The sequence below is a fragment of the Plectrocnemia conspersa genome, unplaced genomic scaffold, assembly GCF_051122295.1.
Source record: "Plectrocnemia conspersa isolate PC_06_02 unplaced genomic scaffold, ASM5112229v1 ptg000005l, whole genome shotgun sequence".
Taxonomy (NCBI): Eukaryota; Metazoa; Arthropoda; class Insecta; order Trichoptera; family Polycentropodidae; genus Plectrocnemia; species Plectrocnemia conspersa.
Window position 1 is genome coordinate 35,127,856 of NW_028277169.1, and position 23,011 is coordinate 35,150,866.

At 29.9% G+C, this 23,011-nt stretch overlaps 1 protein-coding gene and 1 long non-coding RNA gene across 3 annotated transcripts; one reads left to right on the forward strand and one right to left on the reverse strand.

Moving 5' to 3' along the window:
• Positions 1-326: 326 nt before the first annotated feature.
• LOC148235504 (uncharacterized) lies at positions 327-1,634 on the forward strand. Of its 2 annotated transcripts, none has more exons than XM_088186141.1 (4): positions 327-454; positions 524-559; positions 631-672; positions 730-1,622. In XM_088186141.1, the coding sequence occupies exons 1-4, from the start codon at positions 391-393 to the stop codon at positions 927-929; spliced, it is 342 nt and encodes a 113-aa protein (XP_088042267.1). In that variant the 5' UTR covers positions 327-390; the 3' UTR covers positions 930-1,622. The 2 variants fall into 2 exon arrangements, with proteins under 2 accessions (XP_088042267.1, XP_088042268.1); XM_088186142.1 differs by having other exon boundaries at positions 385-454; positions 631-661; positions 730-1,634.
• Positions 1,635-15,033: 13,399 nt separating this feature from the next.
• LOC148235505 (uncharacterized) lies at positions 15,034-15,482 on the reverse strand. The gene is made up of 2 exons (XR_015809726.1): positions 15,303-15,482; positions 15,034-15,242 (listed from the first exon to the last, which is right to left on the reverse strand). It is a non-coding gene; the product is annotated as an uncharacterized LOC148235505 (long non-coding RNA).
• Positions 15,483-23,011: the final 7,529 nt, after the last annotated feature.

Below are 23,011 nucleotides of genomic sequence, written 5' to 3' on the forward strand. Positions count from 1 at the left end.
AAAGAAATGCTGTAATTTACGTCTTAGATCTGAAGAGTAAAGGTGCAGAAACGATAGACTTGACAAATATTTTAAAATAAATTCAAGTTATATTAATTTTAAATTTTCGCAGCTTGATTATAAAAACAAAACATACGTAATTGTCACATGACTAGCAATTTTGATAAGATAGGATAATTAATTTCGCACGAAATTGAAGATTTATTCTTCATTGTCGTAATTTAGTGACTATTTTATTTAGCGATAAGAACACACCTTATCGGCTATTGATAAAATTTCGTATATAAAATAGCAGTGTAGTAATTTTAAGTCATTGTTATTTTTGTTGCTACAAGAAAACAATCCTTGAAAAAAAACAAGAAAAAAAGAGAGAAAAAAACAAGGAAAAAAATGAAGATTTCTCTCTTACTGTTGATTGTCGTCGTTTGTAGTTTTGCTTTTGTGCAGTGCAAATGTAAGTTATTTTTTTATTGAACTTTAAACAAATCGATTGTAAATAATAATGTTTTTCTTTCTCGACAAGCTATCCCAATCGATGAATCTCAATCTGCAGAAAAGTGTGAGTTTATTTATAGTGATTTTTTTTAATTACTCTATAATTGCTTATATTGATTTTTTTCTTATCAATAGTTGATGGATTACTTGGATCAATTTTCGAAAAGTACCTTGAGGGTAATATTTCATACTTAATAATAATAATTTTTATTATAAATAATGCTTAAATTTTAGATGATGATTATTCAGACTTCAGTGAAGACACCGACGAAGACTATGAAGATTTTGACGACTACTTCGATGAAGATCCGGTGCTTGTAAAAGAAGAAATACCTTCACCAAGGTTTTGCAGTGTAACCGGATGTCCTAAGTTGTGTGTCTTTAATGGATTCAAAACCGGAGAGTGCATCAAAGATAGTTGCGTGTGCTTGTAATGTGTTTTTGTTACACTGTGTAATATATAACAAAAATAAGTGAAATAAAATTTAATAGATCTATAACTAAAAATAATTTTATTCAACGCTTAATATTTATAATAATCTGATGTGTATAATTATGGAACATACTGCTAAATATGGACAGATAAAGTGCAAAAATATCTCTCAAATACTTTTTTGCGATACGTTAAATGAGATTACTATGTCGTTATATAAAAGAAAGTTTTTTAAAAATAATAATTAAACCATCTTAAAATTATTTCACTTATACTAACTGATATTCTTTAATTTCTACAACATTATTATTCTGTCTATTGTTTCAAAAGCTCTCTTGAAATCCAAGAAAACTGTTCTAATGATTTTGTTCGTATCCTTGACCATCAAGCAATCATTTAAAACTACTTGTAATGCAGTCTCAGTGGAATGTTTTTCTCTGATTCTCGATTGTTGTTCTTATAGAATGTTTTGAAAAAAATGAAATCTTCTAATTGTTTAATTGTTTTCCTCTAAGCAATATGTTAATTGCTCTCATTTCCTAAACCTTTATACTAATTTTTATTTTAGATAAAGGTATAATAGTAGCAATTTTAAAATTTTCAGGTATTTCTCCTTCGGAGAGTGCTTTATTTACTAAATAATTTAATTGAGTTTCTAGTACTTCCCATCTGTCTTTAATAATAATTACATACAATTCATCAGTATAGTTCCTTTTTTTTAATTTACATATTTTGTTGGAAATTTCTGTAAAGATACTGATATATTATATTCATTAAATTGTACATTCGATGTTTCATTATTGTATTGTACTTGAATTAAAATTAAAAGAAATAAAACAGTTGCCAGGTAAATTACATTTTCACTAGTAAAAATATATATGTATTCCGATATGAATTTACTGAAATGACATATTTTAAAAAATATCTTCAGGATGGATTTTTTACTGTTTTTTTAAAATTATTTTTGTGGGATACTCGAGAATTCAGATTTTTCAAGGGAGGGGGGGGGGTATAGGTGGTCAGTGGTCAAATTTTTAATATATTGATTTCATTGAAATTCATAGTATTTCAATAAATGACTTACATTTTTTTAGTCAAATTAAGTGGAGTGGGGCCTATACCCCCCCCCCCCTTAATAGTCTCGTGAGAAACGTCTGAAACTGAAGTTTCAAATGAGGTTTGAAGTATAGGCAATGTATATACATATAATCAGCGTTCATTGACGAAGTAGAGAAACTAAATTTAGACGTCACTGTTTATATAAAAGCCCACGTGTACATTATTTATTAATTTATACAGCCTTTGACATATGTTTTTCTTTAAAGACATACTTATTTTTGATTATAAAAATGTTTAAAAATATGCATAGTTTATATATAAAAATAACAAAAATTAGTTTATGACAATCCATTTAATTAATAACAGAAAATTTAAGAATGTTTAATGTATTATAGATAGTACGTCTTAAATGAAAAGGTCAGATTTTATTTAATAATACTTAAATATTTTCAATTAAGATTACTGTTATAAAAAATAATTAATTAATAATTCTAAAGAATATACTATATTTAACGTTTTATCATAAAATTCGACAGTACGCGTCAATCGAACTTTTTAACGATAATGAAAAATAAATATTAGTAAAAAACACTTTTTTTATATTATATATATATTTATATATATATATATATATATATATATATATATATATATATATATATATATATATATATATATATATATATATATATATATATATGTATTAAGATTAAAATTATCATTATTGATAACATTGTTTCGCTACGATTTTATCAACTTATCTATTGAATCTGATATGAAAATATATTGTGTTATGAATAATTTTTAATGATAATCAGGTTGAATCAGTAAGCGTTGACATTGAATTGAACTCTTTCTACGGTAAATTTGATTATTTGTATGCGCATATACAATTATTTCGGCTTATGTTTTTCGACTGAATTTATTATATCCGCCCAAATATAATAGAACAATGGCTTGATATAACACATCAAATTTGATAAAAGGAACCAAAAAAATACACACGGCGTTACGAATCGATAAACGTGATAGATCACCCGAGCGACGTTCAATGTTCGCCACTTTTTTATTATGTTATGGGTCAGTGCGGTGTGGTAAATCATTTATTTATACTATAACATTCAAAGTTTGTCATTATTTTTGATGGCCTCTTTGAGAAATGAAACATTCACAAATATATAGGTTATTATTTAAAATATGTTTTTATATATTTTAAGTCGATGCGACTCTAGTGATTCGAATCTCAGCATACGCAGCTGGAATAAAAATATGTAGTATTTGTTTCCCTACATAAATAGCATTTAGAATAAGTTCTGGCTACTAATATCATGTGACTTGACGCTGTTGGAGCACATAAATTTATATTATAAGTAGGGATATTTTTTTCAGATTTTTTCTAGGGATAACCCGAGAATTTCTAGTTTAGAATCAGGGACCGCACTTAAGAGTGGGGGCGAGTTAGCGGTCGTTTTTTTAATATTTCATTTTTATTAAGATTATATGATATGCATTTTTTGCCCAAATTCAATAGCATCAATATCATGCGATTTAACGTCGTTAGAGCACCTAAAACGTAATAGCCAAGATACCACCCGAACTGTACGAAAAAGTAATTGAAAATTACGTCGAAAGATTCGGCTGCTGCAAAAATTCCAGAGGCGTCCATTTAATTAATTTTATTATTCATAATTAATGAAATAAATTAAATTTTCGAATATTAAAAAAAAAATCATGGAAATCGCAAAATTGCTCTTGTATTGAATCATGCCAAAAGTATATATGTTTTACATATATATAGAAATCTTTCATCAATAGTGTAATTATGATAAGTAAAATAAAGGTCGACGATATCAATAGTGCGGTGTAATCGAGAGCGGTTGACCCTTGTACGGTTTCCGTCCGACTACAATTAACTTATGACTACACGTACACGTTTCTGTGGGATTTTGTGCATTAAAATGTTATAATACGCCATGGTGCCTATCCATAGGCGTCGCACGTAATGACCGCTACGAAACCATACAATATCGCCCGGTAATTAAACTAAATTTCCTGTCCAATACACATACACACACTTAACACACACGCACAAGGCGGAAGGGATTGGCTCTCGATTTTTCATGCTCAATTTCAATCAAGTACATTGCTTGACAAGATTTTTGACACAAGATTTTAGTAATGAAAACAACAAAGCTAAGTTTTACGGATGTTGTATTTAGTAGTATTTAAGAAAGAAACAGAATCAATTTTTACCCGATTTTTTTCTCTCAATAAAAACTACTGGCCGTTCTTTAAATAAGTTTACTGAGACAACAAGTATGTATTGTCGAAATTAAATAAGTGTCTAATATAAAGTGTATAAGTAATTAAATAAGAGTCTAATTATAGTATTTTACTCAGCTGTAATATTGGAAAAATGTTTAAGCCGGAACGGCGTAGCGTTTCTAGATATTTTGTCAGAATGGCGATTCATATGCCTACACTACATACTCTGGAAGTTGGCCAAGGTTGGCCAAGGACGGAGAATATACCCCGCTCTAAAATCTCTCGGAAGTTAAAGTGGGGGTAATTCAGTCGACTTGGCAGGCTTTGAGCGCTTCCGAACATTGTCGGCAAAAGGACCGGAGTCAAAGGGACCGAAGTTGGAGCTGCTCTTTCAAGCGCGAGCGGTGAGATACTTCCTCTTTCGCTCTCTCGCGTGTTAAGTGACGAGAATGAGAGAGATAATGATATGGTTTTTCGCAAACTGAGATAGAACGAGTAACTCGGTTCAATTTCAGAATACGCGTAGGCATCCTATGCTCAACACGCATGTCGAGCGCTTCATCGTAGTCACGTGGTCAAGTTATAATACCAAATGCTTATCGGGGACTTCAACAGACTCTTACTGACATCTTTGAATATTTTAGGGCACCAAAAGGGATTAATTATATTTTTGATATTATATTTTTTTAACAGATATCGTTATTATATTTTTTTTAATATAAAATTAAATAATTAAAAATTATTAGTGGTACTTGATTTTGTAAAAAAATCTTTATGAATATACTTTTGTATTTTCTTAGATTGGTTTATATAAATGGCATACTATAACGAATTCTTATTTAGAATCGATGGCAACAAATTCTAGGATAGTCACAGATGTGGTGTTTGTATTCTGAAGTATCATTTTTATGCCTTATGGAATTTTGCAAACGCCGACAAAGATTTTGCGTAAATTGAATATTTACGACCGAAAAGTTTTCACTTATATTGTATTGGTGAGTGCCCACACATACTTTTATAATTATCAGTAGCGTAATTTTATCAATATGACAATTTAAAAATTGCGATTATTTGGCATATTTTTTGATCGCGCGCAAATATGCCAGCTGTACATGACAGCAGCCGCCGTGCGGACATCATTCACGCCCGCCGCTCGGACGGCATATTAAATTTGTGGCAGGCGACCTCGGCCGACTTCAGTTGAACTTCGGTTCGGACAACTTCCAGAGAGTGTAGTGCAAGCAATAGAGTTTACATATTATCGAGAAAATATTTTACGTAGATTAAATAAATTCAAAGCAAAAAAATCCGTTTGTCAAAGACCGCAAAAAATACTAAAAGTATGTAAGAATCCTTATTTTTTCATAATATGAAATGTTTTTGTTTTTCATATTCTTTTTATATGCGATTTTTTTAACTTTTTAATTAACTGTTAATATATTATTTTTGCTCTCTTTATTTTTATTTTTTAATTTTAAATTTCATACCATAAATAAATTGAGTATGTATTTGTATCTTAATTTAAATAATAACTATACATTAATTAATAAAAGCAATATATAAAGCACCAAGATAAAAAACTGACAAATGTAATTTATGGATGTATAGACTTTTTTATAACTAATAACAAAAATACCATTTTATTTTTGTTTTCATGATGAGCATGGTAAATGAAATCCAAAATATCGATGATTTAAAGTATAAAATTGTTAACTCCATATTTAACAACTTTACAAGATTAACAAAAAAAGAAATATACAACTTGAAAATAGGCAAATAAGACAATATCTCAAATTTGTAGTATTTAATTGGAGATTTTGGAGATAGCTATTTTTTAAGCATGTGTATTTCGATTAAAGGTACAATATGTCATTTACACCCAAAAGTAGAGTAAGTAAATTAACACCTTAAGCCATCGATATGTTCTTCCATATTAATTTTAGTGCACTACAGTTAATTCTAAAACTACATCTAAATTGTTTTACAGCGTTTTTAAATTTATGAAACCATTTTATTAAAAACAATAAATATTATTTTATAAAAAAATATGTATGACGTAGCATCAAATATATTACATTATTTTGTAAAAGAAGATTAGATATAAGAAACGATGAAATGTCTCATATAATTTAAAAAAAACTTTAAATATTCGATAAGAAAAATTACCGCAAATAACTTTGAGCGTAACGCATTCCTGCTTCAGTTAACGTGGTTTTTACTTGCAGGTTCAGCAGTTTCGATCCGTTTTCGAACAATGGAAGTGTATATTTGAAAAATAACTTTTTCTACAAAAAATTCAGCAATTTAATCACAATTTCATATTATAAGAGCTACTGTATTTTTTAATAATGTATTGTAAAATATAAACATTAAACTAATTGTCGATATAACTTATACAAATATCTTTAAAATCGAGCAAACTAAAGGACAGTTGTGACACGTTTATTTTAATCAAATAACAAGATAAAGTTTGCATTGTTTTAGTTGAGCTCTTCAACTACTTGAATCCGAGCGGTAATCTAACGTTTAATAATAAACCCTAAATTTGTTTCCACTAAAACATTTTAATGAAACTCGTTAATGTTTGAAGATTATGTACACATTTATATAGGTAATTAAAAATTTTTGCTTCGAGTTGCTTCAATGCGCAATTTTGTTTACATCATTCATCACAACTTATGTTTCAAAATAAAAAATAATTGAAAAAGTCATCCCTTTGTGTACTAACAATAAAACAAAATAACTGATTAAATTTAGGTCTTTCAGCAGTAGGAGAGTTGTATTTAATACATAAGAAATAATTTGAAAACGAATTGAAACATAAATATAATAATGAGCGTTGTATGTTTGACACGAATCTAATCGGAGTCGGCACCTGTTCGTCCATCTATTCGAATCGTCATCGTCGTATTCGAAGACCTCCGGTTGGCCGCGCCTGGCTCCGATTCAAACATACGCATGCATATGAAAAAGTGTCCATTTGAAATGCACGTGTCATTAATTCGGCGTCGATATTACAAAATGATACTATTTTATTTACATACAAAACGAGCGCTGATCGTCGATAAACTGCCTTTGTGATGCGCATCGCTTTGTTTGCTTCATTTTCAATATATTATGTTATTTATATATTTGTATGAGGGAGCTCGTTAACAGTAAATTGTAACATAAATGCATAATTAATCGATACACCCAAACAGGGTGTTTCGAAACAAATGGGATTTTCATATAAATTTATCTTTTCCATGTCGAGTCTTAATCGAGCACGATCTATTTTAATAACGGCGCTCATTATTATTATAATTATTAATTTATTTTAAATAATAAAAAAATAGTAAAATTTAAATTTAAAAATAGTGGAAAAGATATTTATTTAAAAAAAAATTAAATTTAAAAAGTTATATTTGAACTATTAAAAATATAATTTTACTAACTAGGCCAGTGAAAATGTATCAAACAATTACTTTATTATTTAACTGGTCAATTTTAGTAGAATTGTATTAACGATTTTATATATTAAATATATAATAATTAATTGTATTGAAACTAATAATACCAATTAATACTATGTACAGCTTTTTATAGAATCACGATATCATTACTTATCCTTATATATTTAATTATGTTGATATAAATCTTATAATATAGACACCAGACTGATTTATTGCACTCAATAATACTTAACCGTGATTAAATGATCAGGATGGAGTGATTCTGTGATGAAAACTGTATAATTACCACTTTTATAAGGCTCATTAAATGTAACTGATCGATGATATAAATATTATTATGCTGCAAAACTACCAGCTTTAAATTATCATTTTCTTTTTGTAAAGTATTTTTAATTATAAAATAGATAAATTTATTCTCTATTGTCCTCAAATTTAGGATTTAATTTATTGTAATTTTTAAATAATCCATTCCTAAAAATAAGTAAAAATATTTAATCATAATTGCAAAAAAAAGTGCAATAAATTTATTCTTTTTCAATACCAGATTAAATGTTTCTCTATAATAATTTTAAATAATTTCTTATGCTTATCTGAATTTTAAGAACATCTTCAATAATAGTATTACCCATTTGGGGGTCAAGAGAAGCTTTTTAGTGTTTATAAAATTCAAATATTTGACAAAATTAATCAATTATGTGACGGCAGCAGTAGCGAAAGAATACAGTCCCGATAGCCGCCACATAAAAGGCCAGGCGACGCGGCGTAAATCGCGTACTCTCTCATTCTTTTAGCGACTACTAGACAAACAACGCGTGATTGAATTTGTTTAAGTTTTTAAAAGTATTTTACATAAATAAAATATTTATACTTACTGTGTTTTACTGACACCTCTTACAAACTAGAAAAAGTGCAGCAAAATTGTTTGCCCAAACTACTTAGACGATTAAAAAAACGTCGATCGAAAAAATAGGTCGCAACAAAATTTTAAACAAAATGAGAAATCAATTTTTTTTTAAACTACTATTTCATCACACTAATTTAAAAACTGAACTGAGGGCTTTATATTTACCATTAGATACATATTAAGTACTACTTAAAATACTAGTAAAAATATAATTCAACTTAGAAACTATATGCTGCACGAAAATGTTTATGAAACTTAATTTTCCAGTTGCGAAACGTCTATTTGCTGTTCAATTCCAAACCTAACCTACACCAATTACCCAAAATTATAGTGAAAACAAACTGAAACTAATTATAGTTTTAGAATGGGGAAAATGAGCAAAAAAATTACAGAGAAATGTCGCATTTCTCATATTGCTCCATAGTTTGTTTGTACTACGATATCACACTATATTTTTAAAATATGATAGTTATTCTTATTGATATTACTACAGACTTCTAATATGAGCGTATCAAAAATCCACGTCAAAAGCAATAAAATCATGCCGTCGCAGTGGAAACGCTCGTAACCGAGCGTATTGCTCCATAGTTTATCGGCATTTTGATATTACACTATGTTTTAAAAATATGATTAAAGCTATTCTTACCAAAATTACCACTGACTTCTGATATAAGAGTATTGGTTAACGTATATTCAAATCGAATTTTGGTCAATAGGAGGGCGCAAAAACCATTATCACTTCTCAGAAGTCAAAAATTCACGTCAAAAGTAATAAAATCGTGTCGGCGCCGTCGCAGTGGGATTGATTTTTGCGCTCTCCTATTGGTCAAAATTCGGTTTATATATGCTTTATTCGATTATCACTTATTATAAGTCGTAATATTGTTATAAAAATAAAGGACTTTGAATTTGACCAGATGCATATCATTTAATGAATTACTATAAATTGTAATGAAATGGAAATATTAAAAAAATGTCCACTGACTTGCAAACTTTTAACATCCTCCCATTAAAAAAAACTGAAATTACGTTCTTGAATACAAGATAGGCTACAAATATTTTTGTTGTAGTTTAAATATATTATGTACATGATTTTATATGTATATTTTTTAATGACTGTTATTATAATTGTTTGTAAAAGATTTTTTATATGTAGTAATATTTTATGTTTAAATTTTTTTTTATTAATATAATAAGATTTAAAAATTCATATTATTTACTAGCCAGCCGCTTATTTGGGACCCAATGTGTCCCAATTAAGCGAAATTCAGTCATATTGTATATATAAATTTAGTTTTTTTTATAGATTATCATCTTTGTAATAAATAAAAAAGAATTAATGAATATTTTTTTTTCTATGAAGCACAGACATGACAAACTAAACAATATATCGAACGATATCTTGAAACGCAATTATTTTTTTTAGATAAAGTTCTCAGAACCGACAAGTTAGCTGCATATTATTTTTAATAAATAAATTCGCATAGCAACAACGAATTTATTTTTTATACATATGTTACAAATTAATTAAATTATATGTAATTAATATTTAACACGTGTTGCTCATTAATAAGTGATTGTCATTAATACATGTATATCGTATTAAGTATTTAGTATAAATATGAAGCGATTAAAATAAATAAAGGTCATTAACCAATCGTCACGACGACACACCGTTGTGAGCATCTATGCCTTACAGCGCCCCCCCCCCCCCCCTACAGGGCGGGCTCTAAAAAGTTAATATTTTTTCATTTTTTCTTACTACGCAACATGCGTAAGCCCAATGCGTTACAACAGGTTAAATCAGTGAAACTGGGTATGTCAATTGGACACAAACAATACATACGAATAATTATTAAAACTGATTATATAAAAAAAAATCGAGTACGCTGGAGGACCCGAACCCGTGCCCTCTGTAAATCGGTTCAGCGCCTTACAAACTACGCTATTCTGATATTTTCTAACGTTTAAATACAGTAATTTAATATGAGTTTTTTCACTTTATTTTAAGCACGAATTCGTGGAGCTTTTTTAAAGCTGCTATGAAAGTTTATTAGTGTAAAAATCAAGATTAAGTAAGGGTTTTCGATAAGAATGCATCTTCTCGTGGCAATATTTATGATGTTTTCGTTTAACATCGCTCACCCTGTAGGCGTAATAAAAATTGCACGGACATGACAAAGCGCGGAGACAATAAGTGGGCGCGGGGGTCCATATTAAAAATCGAGCCCAAGGACCACGTGCTCGTCGATTCTATGAGAACGGATATGAACCTGTAGTCTTTGTTGTGCGGCCTGCCCACCGTGCTTCCCGTGTATTATTCATAACATGATACCTCCATTACCAGTCGCTTACCTCGCGCTGGACACTTGACCGAATGTCGTCTAATTGCTGCGACGCGACAAGTGCATGACTTCTTTTTCAGCTTTCCTATTCGAATAATTTCACGCATCGCTCGCTTTTCCCACCGACCAGTTGTTTCTCGAAGCGATTTAAAACTGCGTTACTTATTCGCGGTGTATTTCATCGGCGACAGTTAATTCGAGATTTATGAGTGTGGACGCAGCTTAATAAAACGCTCTCTTTATTCAACGCGGCTTAGCTGTGTTTTGATTTCATAGCGTGTTCTCTTTATTTATTTATTATTTTACATTGCTTTATTTATGTCAACAATTATCTTACTTTCTGAATTAATTTATTTTAATATTGATATTTACGTTACTTATTATATTGTTTAATTTAATACCAACGAGAAATTCATTTTATTTTGCTACAATTTATATAGATTTAAGAGTGACAGCGAAGCTTATTATATATTTATTTATGTTAATTAAATTATGACTACGATTACGTCAATGCGTCACCATTGTAATAACATTATATTTAGAGAGTATTCGGTTATTCCAAATCCAAATAATAGATTCCGATCGTATCATAGAGAATACGAATAAAATAATTCGCGTTCCTCATATTAAAGCCTTGCATCTTGAAAGATTTTTGGCAGACGTCGTTTACGTGCAGAGAGAATGTCTACATGCTCTCAAAAATAATTTAAAATCTTTAATGGAAATTTTTAAATAACGTTTCTATCAATATCGTAGGAATTTTCTGATGGCAAATACGATCGATAAAATAAAACAATATGGATAATTACTTCTCGCGTGTTATTTATGGAGGAACCTTTGTGTGAGTTTACCTATTGTGTAGTTTATCTTTCATTAAAGTAATTCACGCGAGTTTCAAGAATAAGATCCCCTACAAATGAGTCATCTGTGTGGTCCCCACAGATTACTTAAAAAATTGTTACCTGCCAGTTACATATGTAAAATTTCTGGCGATCAAAGAGAAAAATTCTGGTTTTGGGCGCAGATGAGCGTAGGTTTTTGATAGATTGGATAATTCTTAACTTAACTTCAATGTATCTATAAGAATTTCTGATATTATCCGGTGTTAATGTTGTGAGTAATGATCTTTATTTTAGTTTAAAAAATTAGGTCAACTAAATCATTAAAAGTAAAGTTTAAATATTTTCAGTTTTTGAAAGCTTTTTTCTATCTACATTTGTCATACATTTAAGGCAATTTTTCGAAAAAAATCTTTGTTTTAGTGAAAGAACACACGTGAGCTAGCGAAGTTGCACGTGTTCAGTTTCCTTGTATCCGAAATTCTATGAATCTACTAGTGTTTGTATAATTGAAGATATTTTTTTTATTTTTAGTGATCTATACCAGGGCTTCTTAAACTATGGGTCGCGACCCTAAATGGGGTCGCGAGATTTTAATGTAAAATATTTAAATACATAAATTTAAATTAAATGTTTTAAATCATTTTTTCAAGCTGCTTATTATGATCATATAACTTTTACTCACTGCCTAATTTATCGGGAGGTCCTTGCAGCACCAGAATTAAACGATGTGCTTCAGGATGTTGTTTAATAAGAGCCATGCCCTTAACAGCAGCTTATCTTAAGGATACAAATTCCCACTATACAAATTTATTATTACATGCAGAAGTAAGATGGATATCAAAAGGTCAAAGTTTAAGAAAATTATTATTATTAAAAGACGAAATCGAAATATTTTTACATGAACAAGAATGTGAAGCTGCGTTATCTGTCAGATATTTTTGAGAAATCAAACCATCTTAACTTGTCTCTTTAAGGAAACAATTGCGATATATATACTTCGAATGATATAATTGAAAGTTTTATTAAAAAGATCAACATTTGGAAAAGTAGGGTGAAAAAAGATTCGTACGAAATGTTTTCCAGTATCGACAATTTTATAATCGAGAAAAATCATTGTAAAACTTTTATCGCAAAAATTATTAAAGGTCACTTAAAAGCGCTAGAAGTACAGTTTCGTAAATATTTTATGTCAAATATTGATTTCAAAAACCATTTTTAATTAGCTTGAGTGAGATTGATCATCTGCCATATGAAGCTTAAGAGGAATTTGCTGAGCTTTCGAGTGACTCAAACTTAAAACTAGATTTTCCAAAAAAGTCATTGACTGAATTCTGGATCAGAACTAGAACTGAATTTCTCACAATCTCTGATATGGCATTAAGTGTTCTTTTGCCATTCAACACCACATATTTATGTGAAACTACTTTTTCAGCTTTAACACATATTAAATCCCAATATCGTTCATCGCCAAAAAATGTTAAAGAACAGTGTCAAATATTGCACCAAGATTTAATTTGTTATGCAGTAAAAAACAAGCACATCCGTCTCATTAAAAAACGACTTTTCCCTTTAATTTTTATATACTTAACTACTTAACGACTGCACTTGAATATATTCGAACGGACTAAGATGATCAAAATGCCTGGACTCGAATACATACCAGCGACGATATATTTTACTCAATATTATCTTTTATTTATGTTATTGCATAAAAATGCAGTTTTTAATTGAAAATTGGGCATGTTTTTTGTAATTATAATAAATACAATTTTACAAGTTTTGTGCAATTTTTAATTTTATATTTTTGTATGTTGCATATGTATGTATATTGTTACCAAATTAATAAATCAGCACAAAATATTTATATATCTTTATTTTATATTTATCTGGGATCGCGTAGAAACTCACAATCATAAATGGGGTCGTGAATGAAAAAAATTTAGAAGCCCTGATCTATACTAAGAAACAGGTATGTGACATTTGCACTTGTCATTCTGGCTGCCATTAGTTCAACTGTGCTATTTTCAACTTTTAAGTTAAAAATTGTTGTTTATTATGTACTATACTGCAATACGTGGCAATGAAACCGCTGAAGAAACTGAACAACGACGTACTGACGACCGATTTCATGCTACTGCAATACGTAAAGACAATAGACTATAAGTATTGCGTATAATATTAAAACAAATTTGTTATAACATGATGAATAAAATTAATAATAAATAATAAAAAATGATTTTGGATCTACTTCAGGTAAAGCCAGGTAATAAAGCTAGTTGTTTTATATTCCTTAGATATGCTGCAAAATAGTGTCAACGCAGTATGAAAAGAGCGATGTTAAGAATGAGCCGAGTAGATGTTTACATTTAAAAAATGGCCAAATCCAGTAGCCCTATCGGCGATTGGTTTTTAGGAATGCTTTGTAAAAATCGGTCGCTGCCTTTAAGCCAAAACAAAGGCCGGTTTTTTCAACACTTCCCACACTCTCGCGCATATATGTACGTACCTCTATATACCTCCCGTCCTGAAATCCGAGACGCGCATCCTCAAACGATGCAAATATTTGATTCATACGACATATCCATCCGTGCTATGAGAAAAGGGCGATTCGTGCATTATAAAGCGCCTTTTTTAACGCGGGCTCTTATCTGCGGTCGAAATCGCCGAGATATCACCGAGAATCAAAAGTCGACGAAATATGTAAATCTGACGCATTAACAAAGTCTCGGATTAATTAATCGTCGTGAGATTCGGAGGCCCGATATAATTATGGCCATATTTCTCTCGGAGAGGAAGAATGCGCCCGGTTTATGATTTGACTTACCGCCGCATCGAAGCATTTGCCTTTTGTCACTGCACCGATACCGACCCTTCGATAAAAAGATCATCTATAAACTACGTCTTTTTATATTTCAACAAATCAGTAGATAAAATAAAAACACGCGAGTTGTGACGCTCTATTCCTCTAGCGTGTAATATATTGGATGAATGCGCAGTAGTTTGACAGAGACCGATATAGAGGCATCTAAACGTAATATTTGATGTAATAACTCGACTCAAATCACTCAAATAAATATATGTCTTAACTCTAACCATATCTATACAAATTTCTAAAATTTCGTTCTCATAATACACTTGAACAACAAAACCTTGATATTCACTAAACCAACTTATGTTGGTTACTGAAAAAAGCAGAGCCTAACAAACCTATCTTTATAAGAAAAAAATGCATTTTTGATTGGTTTTAAATATGTTAAAAAAAACAAATGTTTATTTGGAAAACATAATTACATATTTGTTAAAGTATATTGAATCTCTATGTTGTTTCGTTGCAATTTCAAGTATTATACGTCATAATAATCAATAATTCAAATTAATTTGAATTCAATGGATTTCCTTGTTCCGCTGCGTATTTCAGCTTGATCTCGTTCAAGCTAGCCCGAAGGGCTGAAATCGAACATTTTATGAGTGCCAAATTATAGCCAATATTTAAATATTAATAATTACCGTTCCATTTGAAGCACCAGCAATCGTTTCCAATGCATAGGCCAAAGTCCCACCCGTAGCTCTTGCAGGCTGAATTGCAAGACGCATCCGAGCAAGCAGCATCGGTTCCTTGTGGCAGCAAAATTGCCACCAAAACCACCACCAAACACAAGAAAACCAGATACTTCGCCATCATCTCACGATTCTAAGACCACTGAAGTTTCATTCAAACCTCGGGCTATATATATATTGCTACTATTTTTTTTACCACTTGACAAACGCGTATCTTTGCTATTGTTTTGTATAAAAAAAATCATTGGAGTACTGCTTAATTAATATATAATCAGATGTTTCGCAATAGTATAAAAAAAATTTGTATAAAAAAATCATTGGAGTACTGCTTAATTAATATATAATCAGATGTTTCGCAATAGTATCAGTAAGTACCTACTTAATACTTAAAATTGATAAAGAAATTATATTAAAATATATCAGTTTTATCCATAAATCTTTGCGTTTTTTTCTCACATTTGTTAGCAGTAATCATATCAATGAAAAATTTTTTTTTCGATATTTTTGACCTTTGAATTAAAAACATTTGTAATTCACTCGGTATAAATGTGGACATAAAAATTTCATTCCAGAAATTATGACATTATATCTACGTATGGGTGAGTTATTAGTGAAGATATTAGAGCTGCCATCAAAGCAGGTTTGAGATTAACGATCCAGAAGCTAGCATAAAAACGCATCGTGTCGCCTTCATCAGTTCACAGAAATTTAAAACTTAGGAAAGGTATTCATTTTCAGAATATATTCGAGGCAGCAAATCTCAATATGCCAATAAATATTGATTTATTTTTGAGTAAAATTGTTACAGAGTATAAAAAGTGGATTTTTTAATTTAACAAGCGACGTAAAAGACAGTGGTTGGATGAGAACAAGTAATTGGCAAATTGATTTTTGTAGACATTTTGGAGCAGGATATAATTTCACTTTCCCCATCGTTTAAATTATATTTTTACTAGTAGAAATATATTTCTACCGGTGAAAATGTATTGCTAATATAACTTTAATAGTATTATTATAATTTAACAACAATAATAATTTTGAAATAAATCTAGAGAGACAAATCTCATAAACCTTGAAAGGTAATTTATCTAGGATAAATTAAAATCAAATCTCTGATAAAGGGCAGGAGCACTAATCGATACTGTCCTAACGCTAAAGATGTTCGAATTTGAAAAAAGATGAATCTGCGATACAGAAGGTATGGCGAAATCCAGAAAACAATTATCGTCAAGGTTGTCGTCAACGTCTAAAGAAATAACGTCCAGAAGAATAAACCTGATGACTAATTAATTCACAAGAATTTACCAAAAGCATCGATTACTAATTAGTTACGTAACAAAAACTCAAGTTAAATGTAGTATTCGAGCCTTTTTTTCTATTTTTAATAACTTTCAATTATGTAAGTCAATTTAAATTACATACAAACTTAAAACCGTGTTAAACCGAAATTATTTGCCTGTATATAAGCAAAAACCTATAAATTTAGAGATGCATATGTAATATATTTTTTTACACAAGCTTTCACTGAGAAGTCGATTGTTTTTCAATTACAAAAAAAGGTTCATTTTTATTCGATTGGTAAAATTTTAAAGTATTATTGCAATGGCATCTTTAACTAAAAAAGGGACTATCAACTAAGTATAATTATTTAACTAAGGGACTATCAACTAAGTATAATAAATAGCAGAGGTTAATTTGTGGCTTTTTGTATAAATATTTGAGATATTTAAAATAAAATAGCTACAAATTTAAAGAATAAGAGCAAATGAGTATACAAATCTCCATATCTTATTTAAAATAAGAAATAGTTGATCTATTCTTAGAAGAAGAAAAACACAATAACAAAACAAAAATAGTTGTGATATAGTCTAAAAAAATATTTTTGGCTGATGGGAAAAATAAGTTTTTGCAATTTTTGAATATGTCAAGATGCTGAGGATTTTTTTCCAGTATTTTTAATATTTTTAAAAGTGAAAAAACTTAATAACAATTCTTAAGGCAGCTATTAAATACAATTATGAAGTTTGCAAAACATCAGTGAAAATTATTCTACAAAGATTCCAGTAAAAATGTGTATAGTAACCAAGCTTTTTTATTTTTAAGATTAGTATTATTGAACAGATCGGCTTCCGAAAGTAGAAAAATCGAATTCAAAAGCATGATTAACGTTAATTTATTTTCTTGGCCTTAACAATCATACATATGACTTGGTTTTAACAACTAATATTAAATGCTAAATACTAATTTTTACATATATATACAAAAAATATAAAACCTACTGTGAAAGCAGCCCAATATAAGTTCTAAATTAAGTCAAAAGCATCGTTTTCGCATTTAAAAAAGCCGCGCGCTAGTAGGCCGTGAATTTATTTTCTCGGCCTTAACAATCATGCATAGAACTTGGTCTTAACCACTAATTTTTAATAGTAAATACTTAATTATACATATATATATATATATACAAATAATACAACAAAAACCTACTGTACAGAAATCTACGTTTTATTACTCAATAATGCAAATCAACATAAATTACATACAAATTGTGTTAAACCAAAACTATTTGCCTTTATAAAAGTAAAAACCTGTAAATTTTGAGATACAAAATTATAAATATAAACTTCTACGATATAATATGATATATATTCGTAGGTGTTTTTTTTATAAGCTTTCACACAAAAGTCGATAGCTTTTAAATTTTCATTTTTTTTCTCGAAGGGCGAAATTTTGAAGAATTAATATAAATTTTCATATTTAACTATCGACGAAGTGAAAGTATTTTTTGGTATAATAAATGATAGCAATAAAAATTATTATACAAAGATTTCAGAAAAAATGTGTATAGTAGTAACCAAGTAGTTTTATTTTAAAGGTACGTATTATTTATCAGATCAGCTTCGGAAAGTATCGAAATCAAAGACAAAAGCGTTGTTTAAGCATTTTAAAATAGGCCGTTAATTTACTTTCTTGGCCTTAACAATTAACATAGGACTTGGTCTTAACAACTAATATTTAATGCTAAATACTAATTTTTACAAATATATACAAAAAGCATTAAAACCTACTGTAAAAGCAGCCCAATACAAGTTCTAATTAATTAACTAAAATCGTAATTATTAAACGTCTCAGAGGAGATGATCTACTGACAAAAAAGGTATAAAATCTTTAAAAGAGTATCAAAATTTAAAATTCAGAATATGCCATTTAATATAAAATAACTTGGAAAATATATTTTTTTTAATACTATAAAATAAAATAAGTTAAAATGCTTTGAAACTTTGATCATACATACATAAACTCTTGAAAAGTTTTAGGCGTAGTTTTACTCCTACGCCTCAACATTTTCCAAGACATTAATATATATTTATATTTTTTAAATTATTTTAAATCATATTAAAGGAAAATTAGATTATTAATGACGTCATAAAACATGATTTAATTAATATTTTGCATTAGATGCGTCATATTTTGAAATACTACGTGAAAATGTCATATTCCGCTACTTACATGGCTTTGCGGTTAAGCGATCCACGCATTGCCTTTTATGTAAACTGATCAGTATACAAAAATGTACATGAATGATACTCGAAGAGAAGTTTGGTATTAATTAAGAAAAAACAAACGCGGGCTAGATAATGTCGGATTTGCGGTTTTATAATTGCGCCCTATCCGTTAGCTGATTGCACAAAGGGCGCTGATTTCAATTGGCAAACTAGAATAAACAGCGCCTGATTGATTAGATTTTCGATTGTGCAGTTTAATTAGCTGGCACAACAATGATGCCCTTTGACAAAGCAACGTCCGATTTTTCTCGATCGGATTCCGGTTTGCGTCCGTCTATAATTTATTTGCATAAGCCGAATCGAACACATTTATGTAACTGACAGTAATTAATTGACGCTAATCAATCTCTTCGACTGCTTTGCATATTATTGGCGCACTGAGAATTTATCGCCGGTATTAAGCCGTAAAGCCATAACCGACCCTTATTAAGATATATCATAATAATAAAATCATTTGCATTTTATATATTAACAAACAACGTCATATAAAAGTAACCGCCATTGCCGTATATAAATAAGAAAAAGTATCATTGTTTGCTTTAAACGAATCACCTCACAAGTATTGAAAATAATAATATTATTATAATATTTCAGTAAGGAATATGCTTTTTAAAAACCAGTTTGTCGTTATAGAATGTTTAACAAGCACTGGCCTAACAATCACAAAACATTAAATAAACCAGATTTCTTCGACTGTATTATAGTAAAATTGAATAGAGAGGAGAGAGAATGTGTTTGGTTATGATTGCGCGCCTGTTTTACGTCGCCGCTGTTTGTATCGCTACTCCTATTTACACTAATTGAAGTTTACAGCCGTGTGGTAAATTTAATTGCCCCATAGAGACGATTCAATAAACAATATGCCACCAGACGTTTTCCTTTTGATGTTTACCATTCTATGGATTGTAATTCACGCCTCTCCCAAAAACAACATGGAAACTTTTATTTCACTCCATTCAGAAAAATATCAGTATTTTATAAAAGATACACAACGCAACACCGCCATTGATAGCGAGTCGAGATCCTGGAGATAAGTTTGACACTCTTACGGACGGGTCGTCCGGACCGGTTTTACTTAAATCGTCTAATTTTTAAAACGAATCCCAATCATATATAAATACAAAAATATCTTCGCCTCTTCTTAACGAATGTTTATATGCGATGTTTATGCTATATTCTGTTTTAGTGAAATTTATATATAATAACAGAATTTAATTTAATCTTATTTATAACAAAAATCCATCTGGATAAAAACAGATATACTATCCCAATTTTTATTTATAAATTGAATAACTGAGCTTATTAGAGAGCTATATTCGTACATCATGCAAATGGATCATATTCTTGAGGAAAATTTTACAACTTCGTTTTGTTCAACGTAACGAACTCTGCGAATTTCGGTCATAGTGGATACATACAGCCGATAATTATTTTATTCACAAATATTTTTCAAATGCATAAAAGTATTTTTTGTTGAGAAAATGCGTCTCAATGTCACGTATTTCAAAACAATATAAAGACGCATAAATAAACATTGATTTTGGAGCGGCACATCAACAAAATTTGCTCAAGAATACAAATTGTTTCATCTAGGATATTTTTTAAATTTCATTCGTTAAAGTGTAGACGAATAAGAGATAAAAATTAATAAAAATTGTAATCAATTAAAGAAAAAAAATCGACAAAATAATGCATCGTAAAAACTGCTATAATTTTGTAAAAATAAAACAGTAGTTTCCATAAAATTTTAATTAGAAAAATAACAGGTTTTCTATTTTAAAATTCACTGATATATATTATTCATCTTTACTATTCATAATAAATCATTAATAGAATTAACAATAAATTATTATTAAACGCATAAAAAAATAATATAATTTTAGGAATTTGTATTAATTTTAATTTCATACTATTAATTATATTTATGATTTTAATTTTTTTCTTTATTATCGTAATATTATTAATTAAATACCACTATTATCTTTGTGAGCACTTTGTTATTTTATTCTACAGACACTTGACGATAACTCATATAAGAGTTTGATATCAATCATTGTGATTAGAGATATTTTAAAATGATATTGATACCTTTAGTTGATAGATAGATTATATCAGAATTTCAGTGGCTCTTTAGATTCACATTACCTACTCGTGAGAGCATGTATTTTAAGTTAAATTTTAATTTATTTATATGTTTAACCGGCTATTAAGAATGTAAATAACCGACATAAAAAATCCGCAAACATGTGTATTGTTAGCAGTTATCTCATGCTACGATATCGTAGCCAGTGCGGAAGCGAGTGTCGTAGTTCAGACTACGACAGAGTATATAAACAAGGTAAACTTTTGCGTCCCGTTCTGCATGTAATACCGCTTTATTCCCTTGCAGTCCCCTGGAAGACATCAAAAGTAAGCCCTTGGACGCACGAGTACTACTACTCCCTAGGCGCAAGTATCGTTATGGGATATGACGACACGCATAAAATCTAACCATTATTTCTTATGTGTTGAAGCGGATCCCCGATCTGCTTATTTCGAAAGAGGCCTTGGATTTCCCTGTATATTTTTAGTATGTATCTACATATATATTGTACTGCTATTGAATATCTATTATTTATTCATATTCAAGATCTACTTACTTAAAAATTTTACATAATAAATTACATAAAAAAATATTCAACTAAGGATTGAAATATATTTGTTCTGTAATTAAAAATATAGAATTATTAAAATCATGTCATTATGATAAAATATAAAACTCAGGATTCTATTGCCTGCACTACACTCTCTGGAAGTTGGCCAAGGTTGGCCAAGGACGGAGAATATAGTGGGTTACTTCGGTCGAGCTTGGTTCTGCCCGAGGTTACTGAGAACGGGAGGTAAAGTGGGGGTAATTCAGTTCACTTGGCCAGCTTCGAGCGCTTCCGAACATTGTCGGCAAAAGGAGCGGTGAGATACTTCTCCTTTCGCTTTCTCGCGTGTTAGGTGACAAGAGTGAGAGAAATAATGCTATGGTTTTTCGCAAACTGAGATAGAACGAGTAACTCGGTTCAATTTCAGTATGCGCGTAGGCGTCCTATGGTTAACACGCACGTCGAGCGCTGCATCGTGGTCACGTGGTCAAGTTATAATACCACATGCGTATCGGAGGCTTCAAAACTCTTACTGACATCTTTGAATATTTTAGGGCACCAAAAAGGATTAATTATATTTTTGATAGTATATTCTTCTAACAGATATCGTTAATATATTTTTTTAATATAAAATAAAATATTTAATGGTACTTGATTTTGTTAAAAAAAAAATTGTATTTTCTTACATCGGTTTATATAAATGTCACACCATAACGAATTCTTACTTAGAATCGATGGCGACAAATTCTAGGATAGTCACAGATGTGGTGTTTGTATTCTGAAGTATCATTTGTATGTCTTATGGCATTAAAGATTTTGCGTAAATTGTATATTTACGACCGAAAAGTTTTCACTGATAATGTATTGGTAGGTGCCCACACAAACTTATTTAATTATCAGTAGCGTAATTTTATTAATATGATAATTTAAAAATTGCGATTATTTGGCACATTTTTCGATCGCGCGCAAATATGCCAGCTGTACATGACAGCAGCCGCCGTGCGGACGTCATTCACGCCCACCGTCCGGACGGCATATGAAATTTGTGGCAATGTGGCCACTGCTCGGAAGTCAGCGACCTCGGCCGACTTCAGTTGAACTTCGGTTCGGACAACTTCCAGAGTGTGTAATGCAAGCATATGCGCTTAACAGACAATGGCAAAAAAAGAGACGTTTGTACTTTCTTGAGCTTTGTGATTTATTTTAGCGGACAAGTAAGATTAATCTAATTAAACCCTAACATCATAGTACTAAAAACAGCAATTTTCAAAATGTTTTGAAAATTTTTAAAATTAAAAAATATTGATTAATTTTTATTTGAGTAAAAGTGATTATGCTGTGCAGTGAATCATATAGTAGCGATGACTAATCACTACAAAGTAAAATTTACATCAACGTGCATATATGATAAGGTGGACGTCGTCCACTTACCGATTGCGCATTTGCAATTGTCATCACTTTT